This window comes from Mya arenaria, chromosome 10, assembly GCF_026914265.1.
Source record: "Mya arenaria isolate MELC-2E11 chromosome 10, ASM2691426v1".
NCBI lineage: Eukaryota > Metazoa > Mollusca > Bivalvia > Myida > Myidae > Mya > Mya arenaria.
The window spans coordinates 60,560,768-60,575,395 of NC_069131.1; the positions used below are offsets into that span (position 1 = coordinate 60,560,768).

A 14,628-nucleotide genomic window follows, 5' to 3' on the forward strand; every position below is an offset into this window, starting at 1 on the left:
CCACCAGGGTGAGAGTGGTCTAGTGCTTTAGGTGTCTGCCGCTCATGGAAGAGGTTGTGGGTTGATCCCAGCCTGGTTGGGAGTGGTCTTGTGGTATAGGTGTTGGCCCCTTACCCAAGAGGTTGATGGCTTGATCCCCACCAGGGTGAGAGTGCTCTAGTGGTATCGGTATCCACCTCTTACCCAAGGTGTTGTTGGCTTGATCCCCACCAGGGTGAGAGTGCTCTAGTGGTATCGGTATCCACCTCTTACCCAAGGTGTTGTTGGCTTGATCCCCACCAGGGTGAGAGTGCTCTAGTGGTATCGGTATCCACCTCTTACCCAAGGTGTTGTTGGCTTGATCCCCACCAGGGTGAGAGTGCTCTAGTGGTATCGGTATCCACCTCTTACCCAAGGTGTTGTTGGCTTGAACCCCACCAGGGTGAGAGTGCTCTAGTGGTATCGGTATCCACCTCTTACCCAAGGTGTTGTTGGCTTGATCCCCACCAGGGTGAGAGTGCTCTAGTGGTATCGGTATCCACCTCTTACCCAAGGCGTTGTTGGCTTGATCCCCATCAGGGTGAGAATGGTCTAGTGATATTGGTGTTTGCTTCCACCCAAGAGGTTGTAGGTTGGATTCCAATGAGGGTGAGAATGTTCTAGTGGTGTAGGTGTCTGTCTCTCACCAAAGAGATTGTGGGTTCAACCTCCCACCAGAGATAATTTCTCATGGCCTCTCAAAATGGACACCAGTACCAGTCATCAAAATTTGACTTTTGGATGAACAAGCCCGAATTCTTATACTATTGCATGGAATCATATTCTTGCGGGCTTGTGCTAATTTCGACCACTGCAGTACAGGTTTTTACCCATGAAACGGGCTCAAGCATTATTCTATAAGCTATCAGTTCTGATCACACACAATCGAGCTAAATGTAAAACTAAAATGATATAACTTTTTAATTCAGTTGGCGTTATGATTCATCCTTATATAACTTGAATAATAACATCTGTATATGAATATATTTAAATGATAATGTGATGTAACAGTTATATACATAATTATATCCATATCAGCTAACATGTTGCCAACTATAATTTTGCTGCAGATTTAAGAAATTTGAAGTTATCAGTAAAACCCTTTATTAAAATGGGCCCCAGGATAGTAGCTGCTGTTACATACAGATGATACCATATTTCATATATGTCTTACCCACGCGAGTGGTATAACAGCTTTAATTATATACATTCACTTTTAATCTTTGTATCCCACACCTATTCCTTAATTGCTTGGATTTGACCTAAATTTTCTTCTCTTACAGCCCCCGCTCCGCCTTCGCTTGACAGCTTGCACGAAACGGCAAAACATGAACATCGCAGAAAAACCGATTACTACAACCTGGACAAAAACTCACCAAACAAAGGTCAAGGTCCTACCCCTGGTCAAGGTCATACAAGGACTCCATCCAGTGATATGACTACTTCAGTGGAGAGTAGGGTCATGAGCTCTAGTTTTGAAGGTCATTCCATGAACTCTTCATTTGAAGGTCGGGTTCCTATAGCAACCCAAGAAAGTGATGACCTAGATTTTGACCCGAACTACCAGTCTGTTAGTGATGATAAGATATCAGATGTGGCCTCGGAATTTGATCCAAATTATGAAACAGTCGAGGAGGCAAGATCAAGGGTAAAGTATGAAGAGATCAATGGCGCAAGGCCAAAGAAGCCTAGCAGACCACACATTTATGAAGTACCAGATGACAAAAGAAAGTATGAAGTAGTTAATGAAAGAGAAACGGTAACAAAAGATGGTAAAACTCGAGCTCATGTTTACGAAGAAGTTCGTGAACCGAGTGAAGCGGGAAGACTTAAACACAAAGTGCTGAGTCAGCACACTTATGAGGAAGTCCCGGAAGTGCCAGAGGTCAAAGCTCAAGGTCATTCGGGTAAGAAAAGGGCGGGTAAAGGGGCTGAAGTTCAAAGTTTGGTAGAAGGACAAAAGAAAAAGAAAGGTCATGAACGGAGTGGTTCAGGAGACTTGTTTTCATTTGCAAAACGAAAATCTGGTGATAACGATAATAAACAGAAAGACAAAGAGAGTAAGAAAAAGTTGGATGGGAAAGATGGCCATAAGAAGTAGTTTAATGGAAGGGAATGTTGAAAAAATTATTTTATTGGAAGTATTTTTATATCCTCGGCTAAAAAATCTTGCAACATTGCATTTAAATATCCATATTTCATTAGTAACATGCGCAATAATGGGAATATGTAAACTCTGACCTTCTCTAATTTGTATACACAATACTTTTAATTCATCATTTTAAGATCAAAAACATATTTAATATGGGTAGGAGTTTCGTGTTTAAGGTCACAATTATTTTTTCGCCATATAAAAATAGCAAAGCCGAATTTGATGGATTAAATGATTTTGTTGTGAGGTTATATAGAAATTTTATTTTATTTGACATATGTTTGATCATGTTAATATCGAACCTTACCACTAGATAAAATTTTAACACTTGGTTTAAAGACAAATAAAATGCATTTTTTTTACATGGTTATTTACCAGTTGACAGAGTTTGTTTTACAATGGCCTTGAATATGTGTAAAAAAAAAATTAATAACCCTTATATTTTGTGGTTCAATGTACAAATTCCAACTAATACTGGCGGACATTGACGTCATTCATTGACAGCAAGAATGCACTGCTGGGTTTAAAAAGAGATGTGGGTAATCTCATCCTGGCTCTTGTAATAGTTTGCTCCAGCTAGCTTATAATAGTACCCTGCTGCCTTTTTAAAAAAGTACACAGAGTCAATTTTCAGAAATAAAATTTATAAATATACACAGTTTTGACACTTAAGTAAAGATAGCAGCTTAGGTATTCATAATAAACTATAATTATTGAAAAATGAACATTGGCCCTTGCAAGTGCCCCATTAAGGCTCATTATACGCACATGAAAACTGCCCCTTCTCACCTGGCACCCAACCTTTTCAAATCCTGGCTGTAGATCTTAGACTGATTCTATGTATTCTGTCTTAATCCTAAACTGCTTAATAAGGTTCACTAATTTATATTCTTGAATTCCTGTTACCAATTCTTCAATACATTTTCTTGTACATAATTGTCTTAAGGACATTTCATTAAAGATACTCACTCATATTTTTGTAAAATGTAGCAAATCATACGGAGTGTTCAAAATAAGATACAAAAAACTGGAACCCTTCAGCATATGTTGATATTTGATCAAATATCTTCTTTGAACAAATTTCATAAGCGTTAATAATCACTTGATGTTATCAATATATTGTTAAGAGGTAAAAACACAATCGCAATTGTTTAAGTCCAGGTGGTGTTGTGGTTTTAGGCATGGGTTTTCTCATTATTTCTTGTTTTTACCTGTGGGTTTGCACTCCACTAAATCCAAAGTTCTTTTTTATACGTATCTGTATTTTTTTCTGCAATTTCGATATCATAGAGTAATATAAAGATAAAATAAATGTTTTCAGATGCATTACCGGGAAAACTAAGCGTTGGTAAAAAGCATGAACGGGTACATTTAAGATATTTTTAGCTTCCCTGTTTTGGATTGATTTCAATGCTGTGCAATAAAAGTCAGCAGCCATTTGTATAAAATGGTTATTCTTTTGGTTTGGTATATATAAGTTTTTTGATTGGTCAATATTTATCCAAAAGTTGCCGTTAACCAATCAAATACATGAAATTGAAAATGGCAGACCAATCTTAGAACATGACTCATGAGCACAACTTAATAACCATAAAAGTTTCTATTCACTTTTTGAGTTAGAAAATTTTAATAAGTTGTACATTCTATCTTTAGGCTTGTTTTTCATTGAATTATTTTGTGGGTAAATAAAACTTATTTGATAAATATAATATTGACAAATTACTTGACATTTCAGCTAACTTTGACCAATCCAAACATTTAACTAGTTTTAAACAATTGAAATGCAATGTCATTTTCTAAACTCAGTTAGTTTTAATTTAGGACACTTTTAGCCTTCTTCTTTCACATTTGCTAGTATAAATGGTTACATTAATATCATAGTAGAATGTCAATATCATGCGAGTGGAAATCCATTCTGCTAATATTATAATGAATTTATAAAGTTGATAAAGTTGGTTCCATTTCAAGCTGTTTTGTAGAAGGACTAAATATTTGTGTGCAAAATTAAATAATAATTTGATAATCAAATAATGCACCAGTCAGTTGTAGCCACCGCCCCCATTGGTCCAGCCAATCCCATAGCATATGGCCATAGTTACAATTGACTGGTGCGCAAAAAAAATGCAGCATAGCGAAACGACCAATAATCATGTTTACCATAATATGTAGAAAGTAAAAGAAAGACAACTCAATTTGGGGGTGGCTGTAGTTACAATTGACTGGTGCATAAGAAAAATGCAGCATAGCGAAACAACCAATAATCATTTTATCATGTTTGCTATATGTAGTAAGTGAAAGAAAGACAACTCAAATTGTTAATGTCTTTTTACTATGTTCAAATAGCCCTTGTTGTCTTTTAATAGACATCTTGTATGATTACATTCCAAAACACCAAGAGTACATTTTAAAGGTTGTATTGTAAAATAATCAATATATAAATTTGTAACATTTGAAGATATATCCAATAGACAAATATGTGAATGGTGGATGCCTGGTGTTACCTGTTTATTGTTTTGGTATCGAATATATAGGAATATTGTATCCTGTGCCCCATTTATCCCATATATAGGTTCACCTACTAACCCTGTAATGTATATATATATATATATATATATATCATGTCCACCTGTTTCCATTTATGAATTTATGTGCAATGTTTTGTTTCTTCATCGGGAAGATAGACACCATTTTGGTACGATATCAAGATCAGTAACCCAAAATGTAAAAAATATGGGGTCACAGTCAGGTGTAACCAGTCCTTGACCGATGGCATTGCGTCATTCAGGTTGGTGGTGTGATATACAATGATATCGTAGTGTTTTTGTTTTTATTTATTATTGTCTTTAAAGTGTTGTGCAATGTGGATCTGATCTTATTTAAAAACAGCTGTACTTATATCATGTGAGTCGTATTTATGCCTTCTACGTAACATTTATCTATATGTACCGTACATTATTCGTACCAATATTTTGTAAGCCATATTATTGAATGTACCTTTGAATGTATGTCATTATGTTCGTTTGATAATAATTTTGCTGTTATTTTCAGCTTTGAACTGATATAATTATTTTTAGTTTATATTCTGTATGATTATTTTCTTCATTTAAAGCTGCACTCTCACAGATTTACTGTTTTTACAACTTTTTTATTTTTTGTCTAGGAATGAGCAAATTTGTATGTAAATATCTGAAATATCTGCTAACCAGTGATAAAAGACTGCTGACAAAAGATCAGATCGCAGATTTTCATTTAACATCCATTCAAAAATTAATGTTTTATGGCTTAAAATATTACGAATGGTTTAAGAAAAAAGCTGAAATATTTTTTGTGAGCAATCTTATGTATCAATGGTTTGCAGATATTTATGCAAAAATTGGCTCATTTTACAACGTTCAATCTGTGAGAGTGCAGCTTTAAAGGGTTACATACATGTACATTATTTAGTTTTTGTTAAGGATATTTGATTAGAGATTGAATGTTTTAGTTTATCTGTGTATGAAAAAAATATGATTCAGACTTTACTATTATCCGCATACTGACCATATGTTTTTCTACACAACTGAACCAAAAAGTTCATTCTTTGAATGAAAAGAAATATTCTAAAATATTCAAAATTTATTTATATTCACACTCATTATTTGCAAGTTTCTTTCGGATAATCTTACTACAATGCAGAAAAAATAAGTTGCCATGCTAATTGTATGAAGTATAATATTATATTTGACTTTAGAATGGTGGCATTGCCAATGAAGTTTATTGCAGGTGTTTATAAATATATGTTGTTATCCAGGTGCTTTGCAAAGCTTGCTTATGACTATAATTTCCCCATTGATAGTTAAGTCATTTAGTGTGTCATTTGAAGGTTAACTTCAACCATTCATTTTGCAAAAAAGTTAGTTAAATATTTACTAGTGTACAACTGCTGCTGATTGATTAGAAGTACAGTATAAGGTAGGATTTAGAAGTTGAAGCACGAAGAGACTTGAAGCATCAAACAATCAGATATGTGAGTGTGTTTTTTTCCAACCATATTTGGAATGGTGGTGTTCGGGCCTTTTTACTTGAAAAAAAAAATCGTCTTTTGACCAAAATTGCAAACTCAAGAATGTTTGCTTAGAAATAAATGTCATGAAGTTGTTTCTATAAGAATACAAAAACTCTTCCATACACAAATGATTTGAGGTCTGATTGTTTTATAAAAAAATCAAGAAAAAAAATATTAATATATTTGGGGGAAAAAGAATGTTTTAGCACAAGGTATGGGGCCAAAATTCAGCCTAAGATTGGTGATGATATATCTATATATGGGTCATAGCTTGGCCGACCACAATCTACATAGCCCAGAGCTCTTATCCCCCTTAATGCACTAAATTATTTCGCTAGTTTATGTGAAAAAACCTTTTACCTTAGTGGCTGATATTACCCAAGTGAATGTGTACATATTACTAGCTATACATTTTAGAGAAGGTCTTCAAATATTATTGTGCAAAAGTAGTGCATTTATGAAGCCAGACATTACCATCACCTTCTGTATTTTTATGTCATGGAACCATCAGGCATTTTAACCCCACATCTGTATTCAGTATTCAGCATCCATAAACATTCCACAATCAGCACTGTTACCTTCATTATGCAGTGAATTATGTACCTTAGCTTACAAATGTATTATCAATAGCTGTATTTTTTGTTGTCCAGCATATTTATTTATCCAGATCTTTGAATGTCATATTGCATGTTTGCATTTTGTACAGTGACTGCAATGTTTGCACTTGTTTGATCAAATGTTTGATCAAACTGTCAAAACAGTGTTCTTTTTTAATTATTTTTACAAGATGTTTTAGATGCAGCTAAAACCAATTGTTTTTATACAGTCAAAACTCCTTGGCACAATATCCCAGAGACCGGCTCAAAATACTTTGAATTTCGACTCTGACAAAGGGGAAAACAAAATCGTCTTTACATCCATTTTAAGCCAACAAAGAAATCGAGCCAAGTGATATCGAGCCAATGTGTCTAGACTGTATGTGAATTTGATCTATTATTTTACATGAAAGAACTTGCATTATTGCCAATATTGTCCTGTATTTCTTATCTTCTTGACCTTAAATTATTACTAACAAACTTAATCATGACACCTCCACCTTTACCAAACTGTTTCAGCTACATCCTCTGTGTTTTGGTCTTTTTGACATTTTGACATAAAATAAAGAATAGTATTTGACAACCATTAGATATGCAGATGAAAGACCTATATATATATATATCAGGGCTCGACATTAACCACTGCCCGATTGCCCGGGGCAAGTAATTTTTGCAGTCGGTCAGTAACTTTTGCTATCAACCTGCCCGATCGGGCAGTAATAACTTTTAATGGTTAAAGTATTTTTCTGTAAACAAGTCGATTGCATTATCAATTGAGTGTAAGTTTGTTTGTTTACGTTCGTTAAAAGTTGGTTTCCCAGCAATCTGTATAACAAAACAGCATTACCTCGCTTTATGACATCATTAGTCTTATCCCCCTCTGGAGAGAAATGAATTGATTGTCGGAATTTCCCATGATTTTGCGTATTGGCGGGAAAAGTGATGTCATTAGCTTCATCCCCCTCTGGGGCGATATTGCCCAAATACGAGGCAAATATATTAATGGGTAGAAGATGAACAGGATTTAAAAAAGATGAAACACTCTTCTTTTGCCAATTGTCAGTTCAATTTAAAAAAGTTTAGTCCAGATAAACAATTGAAATCTATTTTTTTCAACTTTACACTTAAAATTTATTTATAGATATTAAAACACAAGTGAAAGTAGAAACATTTTATTCTCAAAAACTGGGACGAATATCTTACTCCCAGACGAAAATTAAATGCAGTGCAAGTACTTTTTTCTTGCAATAATTATCACAAAAAAGTATTGAAAATCAATTTAATATGTTAAAGGACGAGTATTGATTCTGTACATACCGGGTATATTATTGAGAACTTGGAAACTAAAACTACTGTATAAATATGATGCTGAAAGTTGGGGCTGATTGTTTTCTTTATTTTTATAAGACAGTAGATGTTCAAAGTGGTCACCAGTAGACTAGAATTTTGTGTTTACAATGCCTGAATTTTTTATGCTTGACCCCTGTATGAGTTGACTCACAAACAACCGCTGGTTAAATGTGAAAATATTGTAGAAAAAAATATGTCTTAAGAAATCGGGCAAGTAATTATTTTATTCGGGCAAGTGAAAATGGCTTGGTGGTTGCCTTCGGGCAACCAAGTATAAAAATAAGCGTCAAGCCCTGTATATAAAGTAATTGAAATTGATTTTGACATTTTAACATAAAGAAATAAAAATATATGTTAAAAAAACGCCCCTGTAGTCTAAAATAATTGTGTCGCCCCATTTTGGAGTAGGAGACATGTTAAAGTTGTGCCTGTCTGTCACAAAGTTTGCCTCTGAGAAATCTCCAAAACTGTTGGAGGGATTTTATTGAACTTTCTAGCAATAATAAGTACCAAGCCTAGTTGTGCATGACTAACAGCACTTTGCTTGGATAATATCGATAGACATAACTTATGCGCCCTAGAAAACGGTCTTCAAGTCTAACCAAATTTTATTGAAGCAGTTTTGAATGTTTTTTATGGGACTGTCAGATCATTTCTTTTATAAGACTACCTTTTACAACACTACTTTTGTTTTAAGTCTTATCATACATATTTTAAAGGAACTCACCAACACTCTTAGGGTCAGATATTAAAAAAACAAAACGAAAACAGAACATTTTATGTAAACAAGTAGTTTTAACAATGGTGTAATGCTAAAACATGTCCAAACAACATATCTTTTGTTTATACTTTATATGAAAGTTTTATTTTTATTTTTTGGGGGAAAAATGTTTGTAACGCTGTTGACAATGAATTTATGATTATTTTATTAATTTGGTCACTAACTGCTGGATGCTCATATGAAATAACCTAATTTACCCAAAGATTAAAAATGATAGTCACCAAGAGGCCTTTTAAACACTGCTTCATTTGTTAGAACTACTCATACTTATTTTAAGGTGTGTTTTATATTTATGTTTTTCAAACACTGCTTTCTGAACACTATAATTATAATTATATTCATAGCACTTCTTTTAAATCTTAACCTATTTGCATAAAATAACTTGTTTCATGTCAAGAATTATTTGTAACACTACATATTATGTCAAATTCGCAGATCTACAGAAATATTTGATTCAAAACACTACTTTCACTCTTGTGCACAGTGGTCAGAAATTGGCTCAGGGAGAGCAATATTTGATAAACGTATAGAGAGCTGATTTTTCTACATTTGTTACCCAGTGCATGGATTTCTTTAGTATAAAATCCTAGGTTTTCATTAGAATCACAAGATTGTTTCTTTCAAACAACTTCTTGTTTTATTTTTACTTGTTACATTACTCAAAAAGCTCATGCATGTCTTTACTTCCACAAAACCTCTTTCAACCACCTTTTCAGTTTTCTACAAACTTTCATTTGATCTATTGGCTTTGAATATATTTTACAGACCTTACTGTGAATTGTAATGCTGTATAAAATTAATATGAATTATTATGTTCACTGTTTAATAATTTTAACCATGTTTGTTAAAGTCTGCATTGCTTGTTTATGTATACAAAACTAAAATACAATTAAAATAAAAAAAAACTATCTTGTATTGCTTCTTGTCCATGTTAATTCATAATATCATAAAGCAAACTATTGTGCCCCTGGAGAGTACTTTGAATGAAATTATATAAGCTTACACATATGTACATTTGTAATTCCACTCAGGAGTTTTAAGAAGAAATTATCTTTAGATTGTTAAGCTTTCGATCAAATCTTAAAAATATTTGATATAAAATAAATAATGTCAACAAGAAGAAATGCATTCATGACATTAGACCTACTAATCTACTTGTCAAATATAACCTACAAATTAATTTTTATGATCCCTAGAAGTCAAAGCTGTTCTTCTACTGTTTTCTACTGACAAAGTTTTGTGAACAACATAAACTATTACCTTGACCTCAACCACCTAAAACAATTGAGGTCGTCTGAAGGTAAAGGACTGTGAACTTCCCAAATCACTGAATTGCATGCATTGTGGAAGGTCAAATAGGTATTGTGTTATTGTGTGTACCAAGTTTCCTAAACACTTGCCTGTGACCTTAGATCTTCTGACCCACAATAAAATGGGTCAGGTACAACCTACAACTGAAGATTCATCGTCTTAGGTCAAATCGTTCCAGATGAACCCTGTGTGGTTGCAATATACCTAAATACTGTTTGTACTGACCTAGACTGTACTGACCATTGACCAATTACAATAGGCAGATCTACTGGCCAAAAATAAACCACTAATAAAGTCACATGGTCGTATGCAGCTGAGTTTATCCCAAGTAGAAGCACATTTCCTTGTGGTGTTTGTATAAAGGCGTGTGAATGGTTTGACAGTTTGTTTGTTTTTGCGACTCATGTGCTACTGTGCTTGTTTCTGTAGTTTTTCATATAAATATTGGTTCCACAACCACTTTATTGGTATGCATATCTTTGACACCAAATTTGAAATGGCGTGCTGTTATTCAACCAAAGATGACATAACAAGAGCCGAAATTGGCCTCAATTTAAGCTGTCCGAACACCAAATTCTCCTCTTATCGTCGGCTGCATAGTGCAGCTTCCAAAAATACATGTGTATATGGAATTTACCTGCTATTACGGGTTTATGTTGTAGTTGCCAATCTATAAAGAGCCCTGATGCAGTGTATGCCACATAGTTCATTCGGAGATCCTCGGCCATTTACCATCGAAAATAAAAACTCAGATGTCTGCCGAGAATCAGTTGATGAAGTTCGTAAAGTTTTAAATAATAGTATTAATGAATTGTATTGTTTTAACATGCATTTTGTATATATCTAAGTTGAAATTGATTGTCAGTGAAGTGTATTAGTGCATAAATAATTAAGACTCCCATGAATAAAGTCATTAAATTTAACTGCTATTTAAATTGAAAATACTACGCGATCTACTTGCAGCTTAGTTAAATCTGGGAGAAGGACTCCCTGTAGAAAAACAACAACAGTGTGATGCAACTTTGCAATAGTAATTTAAAAAAAATAAGACTGATTCTATAATTTAATTTGTATGAACCAGATTAAATTTGCTTGCTAATTAATTCCAATACATAACAACACTTCTGATAAAAGTATATCTGGTAGACTAAATACTCATAAAACTGCTGGTGTAAGTTTTGATTTTAAGCATTGGGTAACACTATTAATAGTCTAAAATGATCTTGGAAAAACACAAAAATAACACAGCTATATGATCGATGAATCTGATTATACGTATTTCACAAACTATAGGTTTCAAATGCCTTACAAACATTTCCCTACCAGGTAACTTTAGTATATCCGAGTACTACCCAAGCTTTGAATTTAAAAAAAATAAATAAATGAAGTGTCTCAGTGAAACTTTTTCCAGTACATAGTCTGATAGATCAAAGAAGTACTACTCATTAGAATAAATAGTAATAAAGTATATAAAAGCGTTACCGTATAAAAATAGTTAATGCCAGAGCTATTAAACAACACAATTGTATCCAAAATTGTACATGAATTTTCTATTTAATCTACATGAGAGGAATTGTATTTAATTTATATATTAAACAAGTAAACTTGAATCACTTACATTTAGTTCACTTCCCCAGAATTAGCAGTATTTCCGAGACAAACTTTCACTCATATTTATGATGATACTATAATATGACATTGCAGTATATACTATAGGACAGAAAAATAAAGGCAAAAGTATATCCAGGGACAGCAACTTTGTTGATACAGGATACAGGGTTATATATAACTATTTTTTTATAATATAGGACAATAAAATAATGGCAAAAGTATATCCAGGGACAACAACTATGTTGATACAAGGTTATATATAACTATTTTTTTATATTTCTATTTTGCTTAACTGAATCTTCATCTGCAAGTTTTTTTGTATTTTATTCTTGTTGTTGAATGAAACCTTTTAGTGATGTTCACACAGACAATTGAGCATTATAATATAAAGTTTTCGGGGTTTTGTAACCAATTAACCCCACCCACTTTTAGAACACATTTCTTCCCAGACAAATGGGCCCTAGTGACTCATGTTGCCAGACAGTTAAAGCCTATAGTTGTTTCTAGCAATGAAAAATAATTAATTTGCTATGTTTAAAACAGAAAACCAAAAACTGTAGTAGCTGGAAAGCCAAAATATACGATTGTTTAGGTGTTTTTTCATCATAACTTTCATGACGGATTTAATTATTGCCACAAATAAGTATTATAACACATGTAAATGGCATAACACCATCCCGGCAGCAACCAGCCAATGCCTATTTTGACAATGAAAAAAATGGTAAACTTCAAGTCACAAATTTAATAGGAAACTTTTTTTATTTAGATCTACATTAAATTTGTTAAAACGTTACAATACCATAAATCTATGTCATATATATACAATAACTCAAATAAGCTGCCCATATTTATTAGCATACAAATAAAATCCACCTAAAAAAGCCGCCATTTTGACCGAATATCGCCGATCTTAATTTAGTAGTGACCAAACATCAGTATTTAATCTAGATAGTGATACTGAGATAGCATGGTACGTACAAGACACAAATAAAAGGAGTCTAAAGCGGAGCCACATTGGTACATTCTTCAATCTCCATTCCATGACTGTCCCAGATTATGTTCAATATCAAGTGCCATTTGCTTATATTTAACTAGGATTCCCAGAGGTTCATAACTATGGTTTGGAGGCGATTTCAACCTTGCCAATCGAAATTTGGAATATGAATGTTTATAATCGCAACATTCTTACTCGAATCAGTCCCTCCAGTTATTAAACATCACATAATATTTCTTCCTTTTATAATACTTTCGATAAGTATACAGCTACAAGCACAGTAAATGCTGCGTTGTATGAAGATGTTTGATTATGAACAGCAGTAACTTATGACTGACATTATTTTATTTAAAATATCATGGGGAAATTTGTGATACACAGAAACGAAAGTATTAATTAAAAAAATAATAAGTTTTACCATAAACAGAGGTCTACATATAAACTAAATACAGAGGACATTACCTGATCACGAAGTCCGACACCCAGCGTCTTACTGTCGACATATTGAAAATCTAATTGATGTTGGCAGTTTCGAAGCAGATAAAATCACAGAGACCAGCTCCATAGCGACCCAGTATATAAAGCGAATATCATAAACAAGTCATCATTCACAAGGGAATAAGTACGGATTCATATACGTACCTCTGGACCAGACACGATATCTACTAGAATATTAAACGAACTAACAGAAGTTGCTTGTACTTTGAACATGCTTGGGCATAACTGTGCAACATATTCCTGTAATGTTGACACGGTTAACGTTCCTGGTGTTCAGTGAACCGCGAACGACTCCGCAGTGTTCAAGAAGGGTGACCAATTTAAAGATAAATCAATACCAAGTGACAACATTTCATTTTTTTTTAAATTTATGTTGGCTATTATATGTACCTCGTATTTCAAGAAAATTAATTCTGATAAAGACTAAGTTGTAGAAATATGCATTCGAACCTCAAAAGAGAAAGCTATTTACATACAACACCAGTGACAACCAGCGGGCAATTAATAATTATGGTCAGAGGTCTTCTTTCATGAAATAATTTTTGTGTGGTCATCACCTTTATCTTTTTACTATTTCTGTGCTATTGTGCATATTGCTATGATTTAAATGACACTTCTACATTTTTTCCAGTCATGGTCATCACAAAACAGCTACTGTTTGTACAGGATAACTTAACGTTCAATCAAGTTGAAGCTTGCTGAGTATTGCATATCATGACAAATACTTAATTCCTAGGAACGGACATTTCAGTTTTGTGATATCGGGCTGTATTTGTTGCTGATTTCTCTTAACGACCTTCCACTATACATAAACTCTAACACACGCATTTTCGCGAAGGGTGTCGTTCTGATTCGAGTTTACCTCAAGAGCACTGCCAAACGCTATATGAAGACCTCTGGGCATTGGAGAGGTGAAAATGGGAAGAGCAGAATCATTCGTATTCAAAGATATCACATGTATCGATGGCACCGTTTAAAAATGCCGAACTTGCAATTATTTTCTTTTTCGGAATGATAAATATAAGTATAAGTAAAATAAATTTTAGTAACAACGTGTATTACATCAATGTTCAAAATCCTAAACATTCTTATCTCCGCTTTTATTACATTTCGATGATATCTTTGAGAATTTTAGTTAAATTGTATGTTCGGGTCTGTTTTCATGTTTTGTATATGCATGTCAGTCTTTTTGTACACTGGCACACAATATGATTTCCAGAAGCTACCGATTTTTGCGAAGTCTGAAAAAAAGCAAATTTAATATTAAAAATA

The 14,628-nt window shown here is 33.5% G+C and overlaps 1 protein-coding gene across 1 annotated transcript in view; it reads left to right on the forward strand.

Moving 5' to 3' along the window:
• LOC128205710 (uncharacterized) overlaps positions 1 to 9,840 on the forward strand; it is a 44,353-nt gene extending 34,513 nt beyond the window's left edge. Inside the window, exon 9 of the mRNA XM_052907613.1 lies at positions 1,302 to 9,840. Within this exon, the coding sequence (XP_052763573.1) occupies positions 1,302 to 2,119 (818 nt within the window). The 3' untranslated portion in view covers positions 2,120 to 9,840. The remainder of the gene's footprint in view (positions 1 to 1,301) is intronic.
• Positions 9,841 to 14,628: the final 4,788 nt, after the last annotated feature.